Source organism: Pristiophorus japonicus, chromosome 23, assembly GCF_044704955.1.
Source record: "Pristiophorus japonicus isolate sPriJap1 chromosome 23, sPriJap1.hap1, whole genome shotgun sequence".
NCBI lineage: Eukaryota > Metazoa > Chordata > Chondrichthyes > Pristiophoridae > Pristiophorus > Pristiophorus japonicus.
In genome coordinates this window covers 36,764,887-36,789,456 of record NC_091999.1, presented here as the reverse complement: position 1 = coordinate 36,789,456, position 24,570 = coordinate 36,764,887, and the positions used below count along the sequence as shown (strand labels likewise).

Sequence of the window (24,570 nt, the reverse complement as noted above, 5' to 3'; positions counted from 1 at the left end):
CAGGGTTGAATTTCAAATTCAGTTGGAGGGTGAGCAAGTTGGATATCAAAATAATGTCCTGAAGTTAAATGAAGGCGATTAGAAAGGATAAAGGCAGAATTGGAAAAAGTGGACTGGGAAAGTAGATTAAAATGTAAGATGGTTGATAAGCAGTGGCAGACATTTAAGGAGATATTTCATAACTCTCAAGAAAAATATATTCCCGTGAAAAGTAAAGACTTTAAGAGAAGGGAGAAGCATTGTGTCTAACTAAGGAAGTAAAAGACGGTATAAAATTTAAAACAATGGCATACAAAGTGGCCAAGATTAGTGGGAGGCGAGATGATTGAGAATTTTAAAAATCCAATAAAGTACGATAAAAAAATTAATAAAGAAAGGGAAGATAGAGTACGAGAATAAACTGGCAAGAAATTTTGAAACAGATAGTAAGAGCTTTTACAGGTACATAACAAGTAAGAGAGTAGCTAAAGTAAACGTTATCCCTTAGAGGATGAGACTGGGGAATTAACCCGTGCTGTACCTGCCCTGCGACTTTTGATGGGACAGTGTAGAGAGAGCTTTATGCTGTAGCTAACCTGGACTATACCTGCCCTGGGAGTGTTTGATGGAGCAGTGTAGACGGAGATTTACTTTGTATCTGCGTCGGGATAAATGGGTCATTTTTCTGTTGGCAAACATTGACTAGTGGAGAGCTGCAGGGATCGGTGCTGGGTCCTGAACTATTTACAATCTATTTTAATGACTTGGATGAAGGGACTAACTGTAATGTAGTCAAGTTTGCTGATGATACAAAGATGGGTGAGAAAGTAAATTGTGAGGAGGTCACAAAAAATGTGCAAAGTAATAGACAGGCCAAGTGAGTGGGCAAGAATTTGGCAAATGATGTACAATGCAGGAAAATGTGAGGTTATCCACCTTGGCAGAAAAAATAGAAAAACAATTATATTTTAAATGGTGAAAAATTGCAAAGTGCTGCATTACAGTGGGACCTGGGGGTCCTGGTGCATGAAACACAAAAAGTTAGTATGCAGGTACAGCAGGTAATCAGGAAGGCAAATGGAATATTAGCCCTTATTGCAAGGGGGATAGAGTATAAAAGCAGAGAAAATATTTCTACAACTGTACAGGCTGTTGGTGAGGCCAGACCTAGAGTACCGCGTCTAGTTTTGGTCTCCGCATTTAAGGAAGGATATACTTGCATTGGAGGCTGTTCAGAGAAGGTACACTAGGTTGATTCCAGATATATGCGGGTTGACTGATGAAGATACCCATTGGAGTTCAGAAGAATGAGAGATGATCTTATCGAAACAGATAAGAAAATGAGGGGGCTCGACAAGGTGGATGCAGGGAGGATATTTCCATTCATCAAGGAAACTAAAACTAGGAAACATAGTCTCAGAATAAAAGGCTGTCCATTTAAAACTGAGATGAGGAAGAATTTCTTCTCTTAGATGGTTGTAAATCTATGGAATTCTCTGCCCCAGAGCGCTGCGGAGTCTGGTTCACTGAATATATTTAAGGCGGAGATCGACAGATTTTTGAGCGATAAGGTTATAAAGAGCTATATGGAGTGGGCAAAGAACTGGAGCTGAGTCCAATATCAAATCAGCCATGATTCTATTAAATGACGGAGCAGGCTCGAGGGGCCAGGTGGTCTCCTCCTGCCCTTGGAATGTCTGATGGGACAGTGATGAGGAATCTTTACTCTGTATCTAAGCAACTCAAGTATACCCTTCCTTCGATAAAGAGGCCAAAACTTTGCACAGTACTCGAGGTGTGGTCTCACCATGGTCCTGTGCAATTGTAGAGCGAGGTTAGAGAGAGGATTACCCTTTATCTGAATTATGCTGTTCCTGCCCAAGGACGGTGCAAAGGGAGCTTTACTTAGTATTTAACCAATGCAGTACCTGCCGTGGGAGAGTTTGATGGGAAAGCACAGAGCGAGATTTACTCTGTATCTAACAAGTGCTGTACCTGCCCTGGAATGGTTGGGAAAGGATAGAGAGAGATGTACCCCGTTTCTAACCTGTTCTGTACCTGCCCTGGGAGTGTTTGATGTGACAGTGCAGAGGGAGCTTTACTCTGTATCTAACCCATGCTGTACTACCCTGGGATTGTTTCATAGGATCTTGTAGTGGGAGAAATTACTCTGTATCTGATCCGTGCCACACAAGAGGTTATTAAACAAAAGTAGGACTCATGAGATTGAAAGTAATATACGAGCAAGGATGAAGGATTGGTTAATGGACAGAAAACAGAGAGTAGGAATAAACGGGTGATTTTCCGGTTGGCAGGCTGTAACTGGTGGGGTGCTGCAAGGATCAGTGCTTGGGTCCCAGCTATTCACAATCTATATCAATGATTTGGATGAGGGGACCAAATGTAATATAGCGAAGTTTGCTGAGAATACAAAGCTCATTGGTAATGTAAGTTGTGAGGAGGATGAAAAGAGGTTTCAAGGGGATATATACAGGCTCAGTGAATGGGCAAGAACATGGCAAATGGAATATAATGTGAAGAAATGTTAAGTTAGACACTGACAGTAAAAATAGAAAGGCAGAGTATTTTTTAAATGGTCAGAGATTGGGAAATGTTGATGTTCAGAGGGAATTGGGTGTTCTTGTACACAAATCGCTAAAAGTTAATACGAAGGTCCAGCAAGCAATTAATAAAGCAAATGCTATATTGGCCTTTGTACAAAAATATTTAAATATTTACCTCTTACTGCAAGTATACAGGGCCCTGGTGAGACCACACCTGGAGCATTATGTACAGTTTTGGTCTCCTTACCTAAGGAAAGATAAACTTGCTGTCGAGGGAGTGCAATGAAGGTTCATCAGACTGATTCCTGGGATGGGGGGATTGTCCTGAGAGAATGATTAGACCAGGCCTATATTCCCGAACATTTAGAAGGAGAGGCGAGAGTTGACGCGCACATCTCATAAACACATTTTAAAAAGAGATCGGAGTTGTTTAAATTTTATCAAGGACCCCAGCCAAATTATTAGAAACACTTCCTGTCGTTCAGGACCTTTGTCCAGGGAGAAGCTGATGGGTTATCTGATCATCATTGGGTTAAATGTTGTGCTTATCGACCTGAGCACCTCGTGCCAGCATCAAACACTCTCCAGTCGGGCACAGCGCGGGTTAGATACAGAGTGAACCCATCGGTCGCTCCCCGGCATAGATACTGAGGGACAGGGAGTGTCCGGGACACTGACATTTCTCACTCAATAAGGTATAAATTGATCCTATACCTCTCCCCATTAATCCAGGGCTACACACGGCTCGAATCCTGCTCCTGTTTCCCTTCCTGTAACAGCATGAGCTCAACCAAGCCCATTATGAGCAGGGCTCAGGGAGTTTGCTTGCTAGGCACTGCAGTAATGTCATAAAGCTGGGCCATTCAGCCCAGCTGGTCATCTCCTTGTCCCTTTAAAGGTGGAGAGCGGGGACATCCTGCCTCAACACACATCCTCCTGTTCTACTGAGAATCCCCGGGGAAGGCCCAAGGCTCAGAGTGTGGAACACAACCAAGGGGGAAAGAGGAGGGGAGCTGGGACATCCTGTCACAACACACAGCCCCCTGTTCATAATGAGAATCCCCGGGGAAGGCCCAAGGCCCAGAGTGTGGAACACAACCAAGGGGGAAAGAGGAGGAGAGAAGGGTAGGTAAATCAAGGACTGAGGGCCACCAAGCTTCAGTTTTAGAGCCTGTAGACATCAGGAGGGGAAGACTGAGTAAGAAAAAGAGATAATAGGTGCAGGAATAGGCCATTCTGCCCTTCGAGCCTGCACCACCATTCAATAAGATCATGGCTGATCATTCACCTCAGTACCCCTTTCCTGCTTTCTCTCCATACATCTTGATCCCTTTAGCCATAAGGGCCATATCTAACCCACTCTTGAATATATTTAACGAACTGGCATAAACAACTCTCTGCGGCAGGGAATTCCACAGGTTAACAACTCTCTGAGTGAAGACGTTTCTCCTCAACTCGGTCCTAAATGACTTACCCCTTATCGTTAGACTGTGACCCCTGGTTCTGGACTTTCCCAACATCTGGAACATTCTTCCCGCATCTAACCTGTCCAGTCCCGTCAGAATTTTATATGTTTCTGTGAGATCCCCTCTCATTCTTCTAAACTGCAGTGAATACAGGCCCAGTCGATCCAGTCTCTCAACATATGTCAGTCCTGCCATCCCGGGAATCAATCTGGTGAACCTTCACTGCACTCCCTCAATAGCAAGAACGTCCTTCCTAAGATTAGTGGACCAAAACTGAACACAATATTCCAGGTGAGGCCTCAGAAAAAGCCTATACAACTGCAGAAAGATCTGCCTGCTCCCACACTCAAATCCCCGAGCTATGAAGGCCAACATGCCATTTGCCTTCTTCACAACCTGCTGTACCTGCATGCTAACTTTCAATGACTGATGTACCATGACACCCTTGTCTCATTGCACCTCCCCTTTTCTTAATCTGTCGCCATTCAGATAATATTCTGCCTTCATGTTTTAGCCACCAAAGTGGATAATCTCACATTTATCCACCTTTGTACTGCATCTGCCATGCATTTGGCCACTCACCTAACCTGTCCAAGTCACCACGCAGCCTCTTAGCATCCTCCTCTCAGTCCACACCGCCACCCAGCTGAGTGTCATCTGCAAACTTGGAGATATTACCCTCAATTCCTTCATCTAATCATTGATGTATATTGTAAATAGCTGGAGTCCCAGCACTAAGCCCTGCGGCACCCCATTAGTCAGTGCTTGCCATTCTGAAAATGTCTCGTTTATCCCAATTCTCTGCTTCCTGTCTGCCAACTAGTTCTCTATCCACGTCAATACATTACCCCCAATACCCTGTGCTTTAATTTTTCACACCAATCTCTTGTGTGGGACCTTGTCAAAAACCTTTTGAAAGTTCAAATAAACCACATCCACTGGTTCTCCCTTGTCCGCTCTACTCGTTACATCCTCAAAAAATTCTAGAAGACTTGTCAAGCATGATTTCCCTTTCATAAATCCATGCTGACTTGGACTGATCCTGTCACTGCTTTCCAAATGTGCTGCTATTTCTTCTTTAACAATTGATTCCAATATTTTCCCCACTACGGATGTCAGGCTAACCGGTCTATAATTCCCCATTTTCTCTCTCCCGCCTTTTTTAAAAAGTAGTGTTACATAGCTACCCTCCAGTCCAAAGGAACTGATCCAGAGTCGGTAGACTGTAGGAAAATGATCACCAATGCATTCAGTATTTCTCGGGCCACTTCCTTCAGTACAGTGGGATGCAGACTGTAGTTTCAGGATCCAGGGAGAGGAAAAGGAGCAGATGGGGAGACTGGTGTAGATTCCAGCACAGTGAGGAAGAAGGGGGAGGGAGATTGTGTCAGGCCGTGTATTCGGGGTGCAGGAGGGACAAGAGAGAAAAGGTCAGAGAAGCAATTACTGCAGCAGTGTCCATCAGTAGTGAGAGAAAGAAGGTGGGGGTCAGAGTGGGCACTGGACAGGTCGGGAAACTGTTTGTTTGCTGTGACCAGCTTTCCTTCTGTCACAAATAGCCTCCTGTAGCCCAGTGACACAAACAGTCCTTTGGTCTGGTGAGGTCTCCGTTTGTGAAATATCGGTTGTTGTTAAAGCTTGTCATTCTGACTCGCTCAAAGTGAGACAGTATCCACTGTCCCTTTTATTCCATGGGCTTCATCTTTGCTGGTATTTGCAACACGCCCGGGATCACTAAACACAAAACCCAGTCTGTAAATCACTTTCAGCTACTGGACTTAGCGTGTGTCCCACAGCATCTCTCTCACCTTCAATGTGTGAATGGAGCATCACGCCTGCAAAGCTGGTTTAAATTTATATCCAGGCAGCAAATCTATTTAAGAAAGGCCTGTAGGCTGATGAGACACTGCTCAGGTGCCAGTGTGCTGCTGGTTTGTCCAGCATTTGCCTGTAATGGAAAATAACTGAACATTTCTCCCAGTGTAACCTTTGCTGTAATGAAATGTGTCTTTTAATAAGCCTCATGTCCTTGCTCTTGTCTGCTGCAATTGTGTAGAAAGAGGATGTGTGAAGTGATGGTGTTTGTATGGAAATGTGAAACAAGGAAACGGTATCTGTGTGTGGCAGTGACACAGTCTTGTGGTTACAGGCAGAACCATGCACCGATATACTTGTGGTTATAGTTTGAGCAGGGTCAGTTCATGAATGCTCAAGCTAAGAGGTGCCACGGATCGGGAGCAGAGGCAGTAAATAAAATCTAAATGTAAATTCCGATGTAGTTTACCTTCATTTATTCCTAATTTTATCGTTTTTTCTGAATGTGGCCCATGCCAAGTGCCAGGATATTGGATCAGGCCCACCCTAGAAAATGAGTTTGACACCTTGAGGTAGACAATGTCAACCGGATTCCCCCATCCACCAACCTAACATTTTCTTTACAAACTCAAGCTAGTTTGTAAGTTGTGACCTTGTTTACCGGAATCCATGTTCAGTATCTGTAATGGCCCCTTCCCTTTCCCCATGATGGAAAACAGCATCTCTCAGAATCCCTTCAAGCACCTTCCCAGTGATCGAGGTCACATTGATGGGCCTTCAGTTCCCGACTTGTGGCCAATTTGCTAAATTTGAACTATGTGTGCTACCTTCCAATCTCGGGGTATAACCCATGACTCTACTGAGCTGATGGAGATATGGCAAGGGGCTGACAGAGCACCCGTCCCATCTCTTCAAACACCATTGGGTGGATATCATCCATATCTTACAATGTCAAGGTTAACCCGCATGGCGACTTTGCTGTCAATGAAGAGTGATGAGAAAGACCAAAGTGATGTTTGCCCCTCAAGGACTGTATCCAGGCTGAAATTCTCCCCACATACCATCCTCCGCCCAGATTGTCCTCTCTGAGCTCCAGCCAGATGATGCTAATCACTCAGTTGGGAAAGACAAAAATCCACACCAATGTGTTGAAAGCAACACGAATTTATTTGTCTTTCTCCCCAATATTAAACTCCAGTCCAGTTACAGGAGTTATTGACATCAGCGGAAAGAACCCCAACTGTCAAAATGAACATGGTTTAGTCGGGATGTGATTAACAGCAGCAATAACAGCAGAATCCCACCCCTGCAGTCACTTGTGAATTCGCTGGTGTGTCAGCAAGTGGGATGACTGAGTGAATCCCTTCCCACACTCGGAGCAGGTGAACGCCCTCCCCCAGTGTGAACTCGCTGGTGTATTAGCAGGTTGGATGACTGAGTGAATCCTTCCCCACACTCGGAGCAGGTGAACGGCCTCTCCCCAGTGTGAACTCGCTGGTGCCACAGCAGGTCGGCTGACCAAGTGAATCCCTTCCCACAATCGGAGCAGCTGAACGGCCTCGCCCCAGTGTGAACTCGCTGGTGTATCAGCAGGTTGGATATTTGAGTGAATCCCTTCCCGCACTCAGAGCAGGTGAACGGCCTCTCCCCAGTGTGAACTCGCCGATGTGTTTCCAGCTGGGATGGGTAGTTGAAACATTTCCCACAGTCCCCACATTTACACAGTTTCTCCCCAGTGTGACTGCACTTGTGTCTCTCCAGGTTGGATGATCGGCTGAAGCCTTGTCCACACACAGAGCACGTGTACTGTTTCTCCCGGCTATGAACAGTGCTTTTTGCTTCCATGGTCAAAGGCCGATGATATTCCGTTCCCGATGAATCGAGTGACTCCGTCAGATCTTAATGTGATGGTTGGTTTGAGCCTCTGGTCGACAAATGCTCCCCTTTTAATACCCTGTAAAATGAGTTTCAAACAGGAAAAAGGGTGGGTGAGAGAGAAGCCATAAAACACAAAGGCAGGTTGTGAAATTGAGCTGAATGATCCTGGCTATTTGTGCGGCCATCAGCAGAAAAAAAGTGACCATGAAAGCTGCCGGATTGTTGTAATAACCCAACTGGTCATTAATGTCCTGCAGGGAAGGGAACCCACCAACCGGTCTGGGCCGACACAAGACTCTGGCCTCTATGGGAGGAGGGAGAGGTGGGCGGGGTGAAGGGGAGGGAATTTAAACATCTGCAACTCGACCAGAACTTTGACAGAACCTCCCAAACCCGCAACCTCTCCCACCCAGATGGACCAGGCACGCAGGTGCTTGGGAAATCCATCACCTCCAAGTTCCCCTACAAGTCTCACACCATCCTGACTTGGGCATATATCGCCGTTCCTACATCGTCACTGGGTGAAAATCCTGGAACTCCTCACCTAACAGCATTGTGGGAGGACCTTCACCACATGGACTGCAGCGGTTCGAGAAGGCCCACCATCACCTTGTCAAGGGGCAAATGGAAATTGGAAATCTCTTCTGTCCCTACTAGCGACACCCACATCCCAAGAATGGATTAAAACAAATTTGTATATTGAAAGCCTCTGCAGAAATACTTGTTCCTAAAACAATACATTGTGCGGACAGTTTCTGGGCCCAGAGGTACTGGGGGTTAAACCCAGCAGCTTCTCCCCCCTCTCCACGTCAGCTCAAACTGATGCAACAAACAGACCCACACAGGAGGCCAGGGAGCGACTTCCGTATACAGCGCCCATCCTGATACAGAGCAGCTCTGGATTGGTCGCTCTGTGTTTCCAGTATCGATGCACTGAAATTCAGCATATGAGGAAGAAGGGAATAGAGGCTTATGCTGAGAGAGTTAGAACCATAGAATCAGAGAACGATTACAGCACGGAACAAGACCATTCGTCCCGTCGAACACGTGCCAGCTCTCTGCAAGAGCACCTCAGCTAATCCCACTCCCTCGCCCTTACCACACAGCCGTGCAAATTTTTTTCTTTCAGATACTTATCCAACTCCCTTTTTAAAGCTGTGATTAAGTCTGCCTCCACCACCCTTTCAGGCTGTGCAATCCATATATTAACCACTCGCTACGCAAGAAGGTTTTTTCTTGTGTCGCCTTTGGTTCTTTTGCCAATCACGTAAAATCTGTGCCCTCTGGTTCTCGACCCTTCTGCCAATGTAAACAGTATCTCTCGATCTACGCTGGCAAGACCACTCATGATTTTGAACACCTCTATCAAATCTCCTCTCAATCTTCCCTGCTCTAAGGAGAACATAATAAATAAGAGCGGGAGTAGGCCATTTGGCCCCTTGAGCCTGTTCGTCATTCAATAAAATCGTGGCTGATCTAATCATGGACTCAACTCCACTTCCCCGCTCGCTCCCCATAAACATTTACTCCCATATCGCTCATAAAAATCTGTCTATCTCCATCTTAAATATATTCAATGATCCAGCCTCCACAGCAGACTGGCAGTGGCAGGCGCTTTGTGAGTTGGCATACTAGCAAGGGAAGCGTGTGCGTTGCAGTTGATCTTTCTCTTCCATTCAGCTGATTGCATGGAGTTGCAAGCAAGCGTCATGTCGGTGAGCCACTCCATTAAAGAGCGGACGGTTGCAGAGAACAGCCTCATCATTCCTCTCCAGGGATTGCACGGCCACATCACCACCGTGGAGCTGAGAGACGAGAGCTCGGTGACGTGGCTTGTCGATAATGTTGACGCATTCACGAATGTCCGGCTTTCTGAGGTGACGTACACTGATCGGTGGGGCAAAGTCTCGCACCTGGACAACTTCTTTGTGACTGGCAGCAATGTACGTTATGTTCACATCGCAGATGAGATCAACATCATCCAGAGCCAACTGCAGAAAATCCACCGAGTGCGTAACTTCGGGGGGAAAGATCGAGGGAGAAAAGAATTCCCATCGAGAAAATAACAATGTGCTGGTTCTGGAGCAGGATCATCAGGAATGGCTGGTGTATGGGGAGACATCAGGACTGGCTGGTGTATGGGGAGACATCAGGACTGGCTGGTGTATGGGGAGACATCAGGACTGGCTTGTGTATGGGGAGACATCAGCACTGGCTGGTGTATGGGGAGACATCAGGACTGGCTGGTGTATGGGGAGACATTAGGACTGGCTGGTGTATGGGGAGACATCAGGACTGGCTGGTGTATGGGGAGACATCAGGACTGGCTGGTGTATGGGGAGACATCAGGACTGGCTGGTGTATGGGGAGACATCAGGACTGGCTGGTGTATGGGGAGACATCAGGACTGGCTGGTGTATGGGGAGACATCAGGACTGGCTGGTGTATGGGGAGACATCAGGACTGGCTGGTGTATGGGGAGACATCAGGACTGGCTTGTGTATGGGGAGACATCAGGACTGGTTGGTGTATGGGGAGACATCATGACTGGTTGGTGTATGGGGAGACATCAGGACTGTCTCGTGTATGGGGAGACATCAGGACTGGCAGATGGAATACAATTTTGGAAAATGTGAGGTTATCCACTTTGAAAAAAGAAACAGTAAATGGGAATATTATTTGAATGGGAAGGAATTACAACATGCTGCAGTGCAGAGAGATCTGGGGGTCCTTGTGCATGAATCTCAAAGTTTGTTTGCAGGTACAGCAGGTAATCAGGAAGGTGAATGGAATGTTGGTCTTCATTGCAACAGGGATGGAGTACAAAAGCAGGGAGGTCCTGCTGCAACTGCACAGGGTATTGGTGAGGCCGCACCTTGAGCACTGCGTTCAGTTTTGGTCACCTTACTTAAGGAAGGATATACTAGCTTTCGAGGGGGTACAGAGACGATTCACTAGGCTGATTCCGGAGATGAGGGGGTTACCTTATGATGATAGATTGAGTAGACTGGGTCTTTACTCGTTGGAGTTCAGAAGGATGAGGGGTGATCTTATAGAAACATTTAAAATAATGAAAGGGATAGACAAGATAGAGGCAGAGAAGTTGTTTCGACTGGTCGGGGAAACTAGAACTAGGGGGCACAGCCTCAAAATACGGTGGGAGCCAATTTAAACATAGAAACATAGAAACATAGAAAATATGTGCAGGAGCAGGCCATTCAGCCCTTCTAGCATGAACCGCCATTAAAGGAGTTCATGGCTGAACATGAAACTTCAGTACCCCCTTCCTGCTTTCTCGCCATACGGCTTGATCCCGCGAGTAGTAAGGACTTCATATAACTCCCTTTTGAATATATTTAGTGAATTTGCCTCAACTACTTTCTGTGGTAGAGAATTCCACAGGTTCACCACTCTCTGGGTGAAGAAGCTTCTACTCATCTCGGTCCTAAATGGCTTACCCCTTATCCTTAGACTGTGACCCCTGTTTCTGGACTTCCCCAACATTGGGAACATTCTTCCTGCATCTAACCTGTCCAAACCCGTCAGAATTTTAAACGTTTCTATGAGGTCCCCTCTCATTCTTCTGAACTCCAGTGAATACAAGCCCAATTGATCCAGTCTATTCTTGATAGGTCAGTCCCACCATCCCGGGAATCAGTCTGGTGAATCTTCGCTGCACTCCCTCAATAGCAAGAATGTCCTTCCACAAGTTAGGAGACCAAAACTGTACACAATACTCCAGGTGTGGCCTCACCAAGGCCCTGTACAACTGTAGCAACACCTCCCTGCCCCTGTACTCAAATCCCCTCGCTATGAAGGCCATCATGCCATTTGCTTTCTTAACCGCCTGCTGTACCTGCATGCCAACCTTCAATGACTGATGTACCATGACACCCAGGTCTCGTTGCACCTTCCCTTTTCCTAATCTGTCACCATTCAGATAATAGTCTGTCTCTCTGTTTTTACCACCAAAGTGGATAACCTCACATTTATCCACATTGTACTTCATCTGCGATGCATTTGCCCACTCACCTAACCTATCCAAGTCACTCTGCAGCCTCATAGCATCCTCCTCGCAGCTCACACTGCCACCCAACTTAGTGTCATCCGCAAATTAGGAGATACTACATTTAATCCCCTCGTCTAAATCATTAATGTACAATGTAAACAGCTGGGGCCCCAGAACAGAACCTTGCGGTACCCCACTAGTCACTGCCTGTCATTCTGAAAAATACCCATTTACTCCTACTCTTTGCTTCCTGTCTGACAACCAGTTCTCAATCCACGTCAGCACACTACCCCCAATCCCATGTGCTTTTACTTTGCACATTAATCTCTTGTGTGGGACCTTGTCGAAAGTCTTCTGAAAGTTCAAATATACCACATCAACTGGTTCTCCTTCGTCCACTTTACTGGAAACAACCTCAAAAAATTCCAGAAGATTTCTCAAGCATGATTTCCCTTTCACAAATCCATGCTGACTTGGACCTATCATGTCACCAAAGGCGCTGCTATGACATCCTTAATAATTGATTCCATCATTTTACCCACTACTGAGGTCAGGCTGACCGGTCTATAATTCCCTGTTTTCTCTCTCCCTCCTTTTTTAAAAAGTGGCGTTACATTGGCTACCCTCCACTCGATAGGAACTGATCCAGAGTCAATGGAATGTTTGAAAATGACTGTCAATGCATCCGCTATTTCCAAGGCCAGCTCCATAAGTACTCTGGCATGCATTCCATCAGGCCCTGGGGATTTATCGGCCTTCAATCCCATCAATTTCTGCCAACACAATTTCCCCACTAATAAAGATTTCCCTCAGTTCCTCCTCCTTACTCGACCCTCTGACCCCTTTTATATCCGGAATGTTGTTTGTGTCCTCCTTAGTGAATACCGAACCAAAGTACTTGTTCAATTGGTCTGCCATTTCTTTGTTCCCCGTTATGACTTCCCCTGATTCTGACTGCAGGGGACCTACGTTTGTCTTTACTAACCTTCTTCTCTTTACAGACCTATAGAAACTTTTGCAATCCGCCTTAATGTTCCCTGCAAGCTTCTTCTCGTACTCCATTTTCCCTGCCCTAATCAAACCCTTCGTCCTCCTCTGCTGAGTTCTAAATTTCTCCCAGTCCCCGGGTTCACTGCTATTTGTGGCCAATTTGTATGCCACTTCCTTGGCTTTAATACTATCCCTGATTTCCCTAGATAGCCACAGTTGAGCCACCTTCCCTTTTTTATTTTTACGCCAGACAGGAATGTACAATTGTTGCAATTCATCCATGCGGTCTCTAAATGTCTGCCATTGCCCATCCACAGTCAACCCCTTAAGTATCATTCGCCAATCTATCCTAGCCAATTCACGCCTCATACCTTCAAAGTTACCCTTCTTTAAGTTCTGGACCATGGTCTCTGAATTAACTGTTTCATTCTCCATCCTATTGCAGAATTCCACCATATTATGGTCACTCTTCCCCAAGGGGCCTCGCACAACGAGATTGCTAATTAATCCTCTCTCATTACACAACACTCAGTCTAAGATGGCCTCCCCCCTAGTTGGTTCCTCGACATATTGGTCTAGAAAACCATCCCTTATGCACTCCAGGAAATCCTCCTCCACCGTATTGCTTCCAGTTTGGCTAGCCCAATCTATGTGCATATTAAAGTCACCCATTATAACTGCTGCACCTTTATTGCATGCAGCCCTAATTTCCTGTTTGATGCCCTCCCCAACATCACTACTACTGTTTAAAACCGAGTTGAGAAGGAATTTCCTCTCCCAGAGGGTTGTGAATCTGTGGAATTCTGCCCAAGGAAGCAGTTGAGGCTAGCTCATTGAATGTATTCAAATCACAGATAGATATTTTTAACCAATAAGGAAATTAAGGGTTATGGGCAGCGGGCGGGTAAGTGGAGCTGAATCCACGGCCAGATCAGCCATGATCTTGCTGAGTGGTGTAGCAGACTCGAGGGGTTAGATGGCCTACTCCTGTTCCTAATTCTTATGTCTTTATGTTCTTATGTAATATAAACCGAGACAGAGTCATGTGTAATTATAAACAGTGACATGGTCCAAGTTAATATTTAAAATGACTTCTTGTGCCATGAACCAGTGAGTACAGAAATAGGAGGATAGAGCAGATGAATGCCTGGCTGGAGAGATGGTGCAGGAGGGAGGGCTTTAGATCCTTGATGCATTGGCACCCGTTCTAGAGGGAGTTGGGACCTGTACATCTGGACAGGTTGCACCTCAACAGAGCCGGGACTAATATCCTTGTGAGGGGGGTGGGGGGCGGGGGTTGTCAGTGCTGTTGGGGAGGGTTTAAATTGTGCTTGGCAGGGGGATGGGAACCTGATAATAGATTCAATAGGGAGGGAAGATAAGCTGGAATTAGAAAGCAAAAATGTCGAAAATGAGTTGGAAGGACAGAGGAAAAAAGCAGGAAAAATAGGTAAAAAAACAAATTTAAAAGCTCTTTGTCTAAATGCACGTAGCATTCTTAACAAAATAGATGAGTTGAAGGCACAGATAGATACAAATGGGTATGATATGATTGGCATTACCGAGACGTGGTTGCAAGGTGACCAGGACTGGGAACTAAATATTCAGGGATATTTGACAATTCGGAAGGACAGATAGAAAGGAAAAGGAGGTGGGGTAGCTCTGTTAATAAAGGATGAGATCGGTGCGTTAGTGAGAAACGATATTTTACTCAGAGGATCAAGATATTGAATCAGTTTGAGTGGAGATGAGGAATAGTAAGGGGAAAGTCACTGGTGGGCAGAGTCTGTAGGCCCCTAACCGTAGCTGCACTGTTGGACGGAGTATAAATCAAGAAATAATGGAGGCTTGTAATAAAGGAACGGCAATAATTATGGGTGATTTTAAACTTCATATTGATTGGACAAAGCAAATTGGCCAGGGTAGCCTTGAGGAGGAGTCAACAGAGTGTATTCTGGATAGTTTCCTTGAACAGTATGTTGTGGAACCAACCAGGGAGCAGGCTATCTTAGACCTAGTATTGTGTAATGAGGCAGGATTAATAAATGATCTCATAGTAAAAGATCCTCTCTGAATTAGTGACCATAATATGGTTGAATTTCAAATTCAACCATAATATGGTTGGTGAGAAAGTTGGTTCTCAAACCAGGGTCCTCAGCTTAAATAAAGGAGACTACAATGGTATGAGGGCAGAGTTGGCTAAAGTGGACTGGGAAAATGGACTAAAGAATGGGATGGTTAATGAGCAGTAGCAGATATTTAAGGAGATAGTTCATAACTTGCAACAAAAATATATCCCAATGAGAAGGAAAGGCTGTAAGAGGAGGGAACCATCCGTGGCTAACTAAGGAAATAAGGGAGGTATCAAAGTGAAAACAAAGGCATACAGTGCGGCCAAGACTAGTGGACAGCCGAAGGTTTATGACATGTTTAAAAGCCAGCAGAGAACATCTAAAAATATGAATGAGAGGGAAGATAGATTATGAAAGAAAACTAGCAAAAAATATAAAAACAGATAGTAAGAGTCCTTCGTGGAGAAGACACTTAAAACATCCCAGTAGTGGATAAGCGAGGGGCTATAGGGAGGGAGGAATGCAATACAATCACTATCACTAATGATGTATTATTCGGTAAAATAATGGGACTAAAGGCAGACAAGTCCCCTGGACTTGATGGCTTGCATCCTCGGGTCTTAAGAGCAGTGGCTGCAGAGATATTGGATGCGTTGGTGGTAATCTACCAAAATCCCCTGGAATCTAGTGGCGGTCCCAACAGATTGGAAAACCACAAATGTAACGTGCCTATTTGAAAAAGGAGACAGACAAAAAGCAGGACACAATATAACCGTTAGCCGAACATCTGTCGTTGGGAAAATGCTGGAGTCCATTATTAAGGAAGCAGCAGCAGGATATTTGGAAAAGCATGATTCAATCAAGCAGATTCAACATGGTTTTATGAAAGGGAAATCATGTTTGACAAATTCGCTGGAGTACTTTGAGGATGTAAAGAGCAGGGTGGATTAGGGGGAAGCAGTGGGTGTGGTGTATTTGGATTTCCAGAAGGCATTCGATAAGGTGCCACTTAAGAGGTTTTTGCACAAGATAAAAGGTCACAGTGATTGGAGGTAATGTATTAACGTGGATAGAGGATTGGCAAACCAAGAGAATATTAGAACATAAGAACAGAAGAATTAGGAACAGGAGTAGGCCATCTAGCCCCTCGAGCCTGCTCCGCCATTCAACAAGATCATGGCTGATCTGGCCGTGGACTCAGCTCCACTTACCCGCCCGCACCCCGTAACCCTTAATTTCCTTATTGGTTAAACAGAGGGTCGGGATAAATGGTAATTTTCCAGTTGGCAAACATGACTAGTGGGGTGCCGCAGGGATCGGTGCTGGGTCCTCAACTAATTACAATCCATATTAATGACTTGGATGAAGGGACCGAGTTTGCTGTTGTTACAAAAATTGTGCGGCGGACACAAAAAATCTGCAAAGTGATATAGACATGTTAAGTGCGAGGGCAAACATTTAGCAGATGGAGTATAATGTGGGAAAATGTGAAGTTATCCACTTTGTCAGAAATAATAGAAAAGCAAATTATAATTTAAATGGAGAAAAATTGCAAAGAGCTGCATTACAGAGAAACTTGGGGGTCTTCTGCATGAAACACAAAAAGTTAGTGTGCAGGTACAAGAATTAATCAAGAAGGCAAATGGAATGTTGGCCTGTATTGCAAGGGGGATAGATTATAAAAGCAGAGAAGTCCTGCTCCAACTGTAAAGAGTATTGGTGAGGCCACACCTGGAGTACTGCATGCAGTTTTGGTCTCCGTATTGAAGGAAGGATATACTTGAATTGAAGGCTGTTCAGAGAATGTTCACTAGGTTGATTCCGGAGATGGGAGGTTGACTTCTGAGAATTGGGCCTATACACATTGGAGTTTCGAAGAATGAGAGGTGATCTTATTGAAACTTAATGATAATGAGGGGGCTCGCCAAGGTGGATGCAGAGAGGATATTTCCACTCATAGGGGAAACTAAAACTAGGGAGACATAGTCTCAGAATAAGGAGCCGCCCATTTAAAATTGAGATGAGGAGGAATTTCCTCTCTGAGGGTGGCAAATCCATGGAATTCTCTGCCCCAAATAGTTGTGCAAGCTGAGTCATTGAATAATTTAAGGTGGAGATAGACACATTTTTGAACAATAAGGGAGGAAAGGGTTATGGGGAGCGGGCAGGGAAGTGGAGCCGAGTCCATGATCAGATCAGCCATGATCTTATTGAATGGGGAGCAGGCTCGAGGGGCCAAATGGCCTACTCCGGTTCCTATTTCTTATGTTCTTATGTTATAGACTGTTTTCCCTCCACTCCCAATTTTCACCACCAGTTCTGGCTGCGTTCAGTTCGACACTCACTGGCTCCCCTCCAACTCCTTCCCTGAAGGTGCTGGCTCTGTCTGGGTTCAGTTCTACACTCATTGGTTCTCCTCACTTCCCTCAACATTCAGACGGTGGCTGGGAACAGGTCCACACTCACTGGTTCCCCCCTCCTCCCCTGAAGACGCTGATCCTGTCTGGGTTCAGTTCCACACTCACTGGTTCCCCTAGCTCACCTCCACTGATGGTGCGGACTCTGGCTGAGTACAGTTCTACATTCACTGGTTCCCCTCCTCCCCTGAAGGTGCTGACACTGGCTGGGTTCAGTTCCGCACTCACGTGTTCCCCTCCCTCTCACTACCAGAGGGTGCTGACACTGGCTGGGTTCAGTTCTACACTCACTGGTTCCCCTCCCCTGAAGGTACTGACTCTGGCTGGGTTCAGCTCCAAATTCACTGGTCCCCCTCCCCTGAAGGTGCTCACTCCGGTTGCGTTCAGTTCCAGACACTGACATCATTCACTTTATTCCTGCACCAAGATAGCCGCGCATGCGCTATGTTACTGACTGAACCAAGATGGCGGAGCTATGAACCTGCCCTCCTGTACGAAGAAGGCCGCCGTTAGCCTGGGCCTGTTGACCGGGGAGAAAGACCTAAAGCTGCAACCGCCGATATTCCGGTTATTATACCGGACGTACGGCGGGCAGCGGTTGTTTATGAAGTCTCCCCGGCTCCCCGAGGGTCCATTATTCCGCTCCGTCCCGTTGAAAAGGACACTTCTAAGGAGCCTGTCCAAAACGTGTCTATTCCACCATTACACGCACCGCGCATGCTCCAAACACATCCAAGATCCGCGCCTGCGCACTGAGCTCCTGTAGTCTGGGTGCGGCACATTCTCCCCCGCGGGGCATGCTGGGTACATGAGTCCATGAGAAATCGGAGCTGGAGTGCGCCACCCGGACCCCCGAGGCTGCTCCCCATTCAATAAGATCATGGCTGGTCTGTTCATAGACTCAGCTCCACTTCACTGCCCGCTTCCCTGAACCTATACTAGCTTATCGCTCAAAAATCTGGCTATCTCCACTTTAATATATTCAATGACCCAGACTCCACTGCTCTCTGGGGCAGAGAATTCCACAGATTTACAACCCTCTGCGAGAAGACATTTCTCCTTATCTCAGTTTTGAATGGGCTGACGAGAAAGGATGCATTTGTAAATAGAACACGATTTACTGTGATTGCATTGGGCACTGAACCGTGTTCACTCTGGCAGCTCTACTTTGTTTCTGATGATCTTAATAACCCCTGTAACTGAGTTGGAGATTAATATTGTGTATTATTGTTCAATAAATTATCTTTATTTCAAGCGCAGTGTGTCGAATATTTGATTCCTCCATGATCAGAGGAGACTAATTGATGTTCTGTTACTGACTGTTCCATTTTAATGCTTTTTCTTCATCTAACTTATGTAATTTCTCACCTAGTTCGCCTTCTATTAAACCCCAAAATTGTTCCATTTGAGTACGAGTTGTAGTTGTAGTAGACTTAACTGCAGTGTGTCAGTTTAAACTCAACTGAAATCCTTTGAACCACTCCTTTATTGAAGCATCTTGCATAAGGTTTGAAATAGATTACTTTCTGTAACCCGTTTTTGTAACCGATTGAATTTTACAAACTCATCCACACATTTTGCACATGATAGTCTGTCAAATGTTCTGATATTTGTAATTGTCATTGACACAAACTCCATTCCCTAGCTACAGACTCCGTCCCTCTCGCCAACTTCTGTCTGAGCCTGAACCAGACTGTTCGCAACCTTGGTGTCATACTTAACCCTGAAATAGGTTTTTTAACCAGATATCCACGGCATAATTAAGACTGCCTATTTCCATCTCTGTAACGTCATCTGTCTCCGCTCTTGCCTCAGCTCATCCACTGCTGAAGCCCTCATCCATGCCTTTGTTACTTCTGGACTTGACTATTCCAACGCACTCCTCCCACATTCGACTCTAGATAAACTAGAGTTAATCAAAAATTCGGCTGCCCATGCCCTAACTCGCACCAAGTCCAGCTCACCCATCACCCCTGTCCTCACTGACCTACATTGGCTTCTAGTTAAGCAACGCCTTGATTTGAACATTCTAATATTTTCAAACCCCTCCATGACCTCGCCCCTTCCTAGCTCTGTAAATTCTTCCAGCACCACAACCACTGTCCTGTCCCCCACCTATGAGATATCTGTCTTCCTGAGCATCCCTGATTATAATTGGTGACTGTGCCTTCTGTTGCTCAGGTCCCAACTTCTGGAAAACCCAGCCTAAACCTTTCTTTCGAACCCATGCTGTACCTGCTCTGGCAGTTTTTGATGGGATAGTGTAGAGCAAGCTTTTCTCTCTTATCTAATTCGTGCTGTATCTTCCCTCTGTGTGTTTGATGGGACAGTGTAGAGTGAGCTTTACTCTGTATCTAACATGTGTTGTTCCTGCCCTGGGTCTGTTTGATGGGACAGTGTAGAGTGAGCTTTACTCTGTATCTAACATGTGTTGTTCCTGCCCTGGGTCTGTTTGATGGGACAGTATAGAGTGAGCTTTACTTAGTATCTAACTCGTGCTGTACCTGCGATGGGAGTGTTTGATGGATCAGTCTATGGAGAGCTTTACTCTCTGACTAACCCATGCTGTGTCTGTTGTGCGAGTGTTTGATCGGATAGCGTAGAGGGAGATTAACTCTGTATCTAACCTAAGCTGTACCTACCCTGGGAGTGTTTTGGGACAGGCTAGAGTGAGATTTAACCTTCAATAACCCACGCTGTACCGACCTGAGGATGTCTGGTGAGACAGTGTTGAGGGAGCTTTACTCTGCATCTAACCTGTGTTGTCATCATCATCATCATCATCATCATCATAGGTAGTCCCTCGGAATCGAGGAAAAATAGAAGGAAGACTTGCTTCCACTCCTGAAGTGAATTATTTGCTGGCTGACCAGTCCAATATGAGAGCCACAGACTCTGTCACAGGTGGGACAGATAGTCATTGAGAGAAGGGATGGGTGGGACTGCTTTGCCGTATGCTCCTTCTACTGCCTGCGCTTGATTTCTGCATGCTCTCGGCATTGAGACTCGAAGTGCTCAGCGCCCTCCCGGATTCACTGTCTCCACTTAGGGCAGTCTTTGGTCAGGGACTCCCAGGTGTCAGTGGGGATGTTGCACTTTATCAGGGAGGCTTTGAGGGTGTCCTTGTAATGTTTCCACTGCCCGCCTTTGGCTCATTTGTTGTGAAGGAGCTCCACATAGAGCACTTGCTTTGGGAGTCTCGTGTCTGGCATACGAACTATGTGGCCTGCCCAGCGGAGCTGATCAAGTGTGGTCAGTGCTTCAATGCTGGGGACATTAGCCTGGACAAGGACGCTGATGTTGCTGTGCCAGTCCTCCCAGGGGATTTGTAGGATCTAGCGGAGACATCTTTGGTGATATATCTCCAGCGACTTGAGGTGACTACTGCACATGGTCCATTCCTCTGAGTCATACCGGAGGGCGGGTATTACTACAGCCCTGTAGACCATGAGCTTGGTGGTACCTGCCCTGGGAATGGTTGATGGGACAGTGTAAGGGGAGCTTTACTCTGTATCTAACCCGTGCTGTACCTGCCCTGGGAATGTCCGGCAGAACAGTATAGAGGGAGATTTTCTCTTATCGAACTGATGCTGTATCTGCCCTGGAATGGCTGGACAAGTCAGAGGGAGGTGCAGCCTGTGTCTAACCTGTGCTCTACTTGCCCTGGGAACGTCTGATGGAACACTATAGAGGGAGCTTTACTCTCTATTTAATCCATGTTGTACTTGCCCTGGGAATGTTTGATGGGACAGTGTAGAGGGAGCTTTACTCTGTATCTAAGCCATGCTGTACATTCCCTGCAAGTGTCTGGTGGAAGAGTGTATTGAGATCCTTAATGTGTACCTACTCATGTCCGTTATACTCCGTAGAGGATGATATCCACACTGTGACTCCGGGAGGAGCTCCTCAGCCACAGGGAGAAGACGGTTGAGGAGGATTCAAGCGATGGCATTTCCAAACGAGTCATCTGTAATTGCTGCAGTTGGACATGTCCCCTTTGTAAAAGATGGGCACGATTACTGCATCTCTGAGATCTCCAGGCATGCCCTCCTTCTTCCAGATGAGAGAGATGAGGTCATGCATTTGTGCCAATAGTGCCTCTCCGCCATACTTTAGTGCCTCATCCACTTATTTCATCCACTCCCATTGGCTTGTTGGTCTTGAGCTGGCGGATGGCCTTTTCTACCTCGTACAGGGCTGGGGTTTTGCTTAGATGGTGGTGGATAACATGCTGTGGGTTGGAGTCGAGGACACTCGAGTCAAAGGCAGAGTCTCGGTTAAGGAGATCTTCAAAGTGCTCCTTCCAGCGGGTCCTGACTGCCTCGGTGACCTTAATGAGTGTTTCCCCGTTCTTGGCCAACAGTGGGGTGTGCCTTGGGTGGCTGGGCTGTAGGTGGCGTTGACTGCGGTGAAGGATCCTCACACATCATGGCTGTCAGCCAGCTGCTGAACCTCCTGTGATTTCTGCACCCACCATCTATGCTTTAGGTCACAGGTTTTTTCTTGGACCTCGGCCTTAAGCCACCTGTAATGCTGCTTTGCTGGTCCCGAGTTGGGTTGTTGTTTTAGGTTCAGAAATGCGCTGTGCTTGCGATTTATTAGCTCTTGGATCTCCTGGTCATTCTCATCAAACCAGTTCCAGTGTTTCCTCGATCAGGCCAACATCCTCAGCATCGAAGCACTGACCACACTCGACCAGCTGCATTGGGTGGGCCACATTGTTCACAACTATTTTAAGTGGAAGAATAATCAAGTGCCACCCTGATTAAAGGGGAGGTCACACTCCAGAAACTTTCATTAAAGTGCCCCCTTGTTTTTTTTTGAGGGCACCAAAAACACAACTTAATAATTCAACATGAAAGGAAACTTTGTCAAATCAAATAAAATTAATAAAAATAAAAATTCTGTTCTCTCTTGAAATGATGCACTCCAATCTCTGCAGTGTCCATCTCTTGTGGACACGGCGTGCTCAATCTCCAGGGATACCCTGGCTCGCCACATTTTTCACATGGCTGACACAAGACTCCCAAAGAAAGCGTTCTGCTCAGAACTCCTACATGGCAAGCGAGCCCAAGGTGATCAGAGGAAACATTTCCAGGACACCTTCAAAGCGTCCTTGATAAAATGCAGCATTCCCACTGATACCTGGGAATCCCTGGCCAAATTCCGCCCTAAGTGGAGTAAGTGCATCCGGGAGGGTGCTGAGCACCTCGAGTCTCATCGCTGAGAGCATGCAGAAACCAAGCGTAGGAGCATGCAGCAAACCAGTCCCACCCACCCTTTCCTTCAATGACTGGCTGTCCCACCTGTGACAAAGACTGTAATTCCGGATTGGAACGTTTAGTCAGCTAAGAACTCACCTTTAGAGTGTAAGCAAGTCTTCCTTAATTTCAGGGGACTGCCTATGAAGATGATAATGTGTACCTAACCTGTGTTGTGCTTGTCCTGTGAATTTTTGGATTGGCTGTTTAGAAATACGTTTACCCTGCATTTAACTTATGCTGTACTTGCCCTGGGAATGTTTGATGGGACAGTGTAGAGGGAGCTTCACTCTGTATCTAACACCTGCTGTACCTGCTACCGGTACGCTTGCGGCCTTCTGTAAGAGGTCGGCACTGGAGGGACTGGAGTGCATCGTCACCTCGAGCAACGAAATTTTAATTTGATTTAAGTTTACCATCTAAAGTTTAATGAGTTTATTTTGTTGGTTATAGTGCCCTCCTCCCTTTAATCAGGGGCATTTGATTTACAGGTCAACAACAAAATAGTTGCGCTGTACCTGCCCTGTGATTGTTTCTTGGGACAGTGCAGAGGGAGCTTTATTCTGTATCTAACCCGTGCTGTACATGCACTGGGAATACCTGGTGGGACATTGTGCAGGGACCCTCACTGTGTATTTAACATGTGCTCTACCTGCCCTGGGAGTGTTTGATGAGTCAGCGTACAGCAAACTTTAAATTGTAACTAACCCGTGCTGTACGTGCCCTGGGATTGTTTAGGACAGCATCGAGGGAGCTTTACTCTGTACAGAACCCGTGCAGTATCTGGCCCACTCCTGCTCCAATTCCTCATGGTCTTATTTACCCAGCAAGCCCCGCGGGGGATAATGTACCGCTCCCAGACTACAGTAGCTCAGTGCGCAGGCGCGGGTCGTGGTTGTGTTTGGAGCATGCGCGGTGCGTGTAATGGCGGAGAAGACGTGTTTTGTACAGTCTACTCAGAATTCTCATTTTCAGCGGGACGGAGCGGAGTCAGGGACCAGCGGGGAGCTGGGGAAGCTTCATCAACAACCGGTGCCCGCCGCAAGCCCGGAATTATAACCGGAATATCGGCGGTTGCAGCTTCGGGGCTTACTGCAGGTCACAGGACCAGGATAAAGGCGGCCATCTTCGTACAGGAAGGCAGGTTCCGCGTTCCGCCATCTTGATTCAGTGAGTAGCAAAGCGTATGCGCGGCCATCTTGGTGCAGGCACAAAGTGAAAGATGTCAGTGTCTCGAACTGAACCCAGCCAGAGTCAGCACCTTCAGGGGAGGGGAACCAGTGAGTGTAGAACAGAACCCAGCCAGAGTCAGTACCTTCAGGGGAGGGGAACCAGTGAGTGTAGAACTGAACCCACCCAGAGTCAGTACCTTCGGGGGAGGGGAACCAGTGAGTGTAGAACTGAACCCAGCCAGAGTCAGTACCTTCAGGGGAGGGGAACCAGTGAATGCAGGACTGAACCCAGCCAGAGTCAGCACCTTCAGGGGAGGGGAACCAGTGAGTGTAGAACTGAACCCAGCCAGAGTCAGCACCTTCAGGGACCAGTGATTGATTGGTGCCGTGGCCCCGCCCCCAGCCACTGATTGGTGCGGAGCAGCGCGCTGGGTGAGCTGGTGCCCCGCGCCGCCTCGCCATTGGCTGCGGGCTGAGTGTTGCGGTTGGGGGGTTTGTTGATGGGCTCCGCTCGCAGCCTTTGAGCTCGGGGCCCAGGTGAGATGAGGCGGAGTTGTGCGCAGGCGTGGGGACAGCCTATTGTGGGAGATTAGCTGCGGACAGACGATGTTTTGCCCCACGCGGAGGATGGGAGAGCAGCCCGGGCAGTGCGCCCAGCCTCCCTGAGGACTCACAGACTCACGGACACGTGCGGGCGATGAGATTTGCCGCCGAGTCGGCGGGTGGGGCACCTTCGGGCAGGGACGGGCCTTGGTTATTGTCGGGGATTGCCGGGAGTTTAGCAGCCAGCTTTGGGCAGCAGGGGTCTGCCCGCCACGGGGAGCAGGGAGCAACAGGGGCGGGGCTTCCTCGACGTCACAATACTTTCCATTGTCCCGCTGCAGGGCATGGAGCATGCGCGGCGGCCATCTTACTGCAGGGAGCAGGTGCAGGATGGGGACCAGTGA

At 46.9% G+C, this 24,570-nt stretch overlaps 1 protein-coding gene and 1 pseudogene across 1 annotated transcript; both read left to right on the top strand.

The window, feature by feature from the left end:
* Positions 1 to 24,570, top strand: part of LOC139235643 (zinc finger protein 420-like) — a 122,278-nt pseudogene that overhangs the window by 35,031 nt on the left and 62,677 nt on the right.
* Positions 9,412 to 9,768, top strand: LOC139235645 (U7 snRNA-associated Sm-like protein LSm10). Its single transcript, XM_070866693.1, has one exon. It carries the CDS (start codon positions 9,412 to 9,414, stop codon positions 9,766 to 9,768), a length of 357 nt encoding a protein of 118 aa, XP_070722794.1.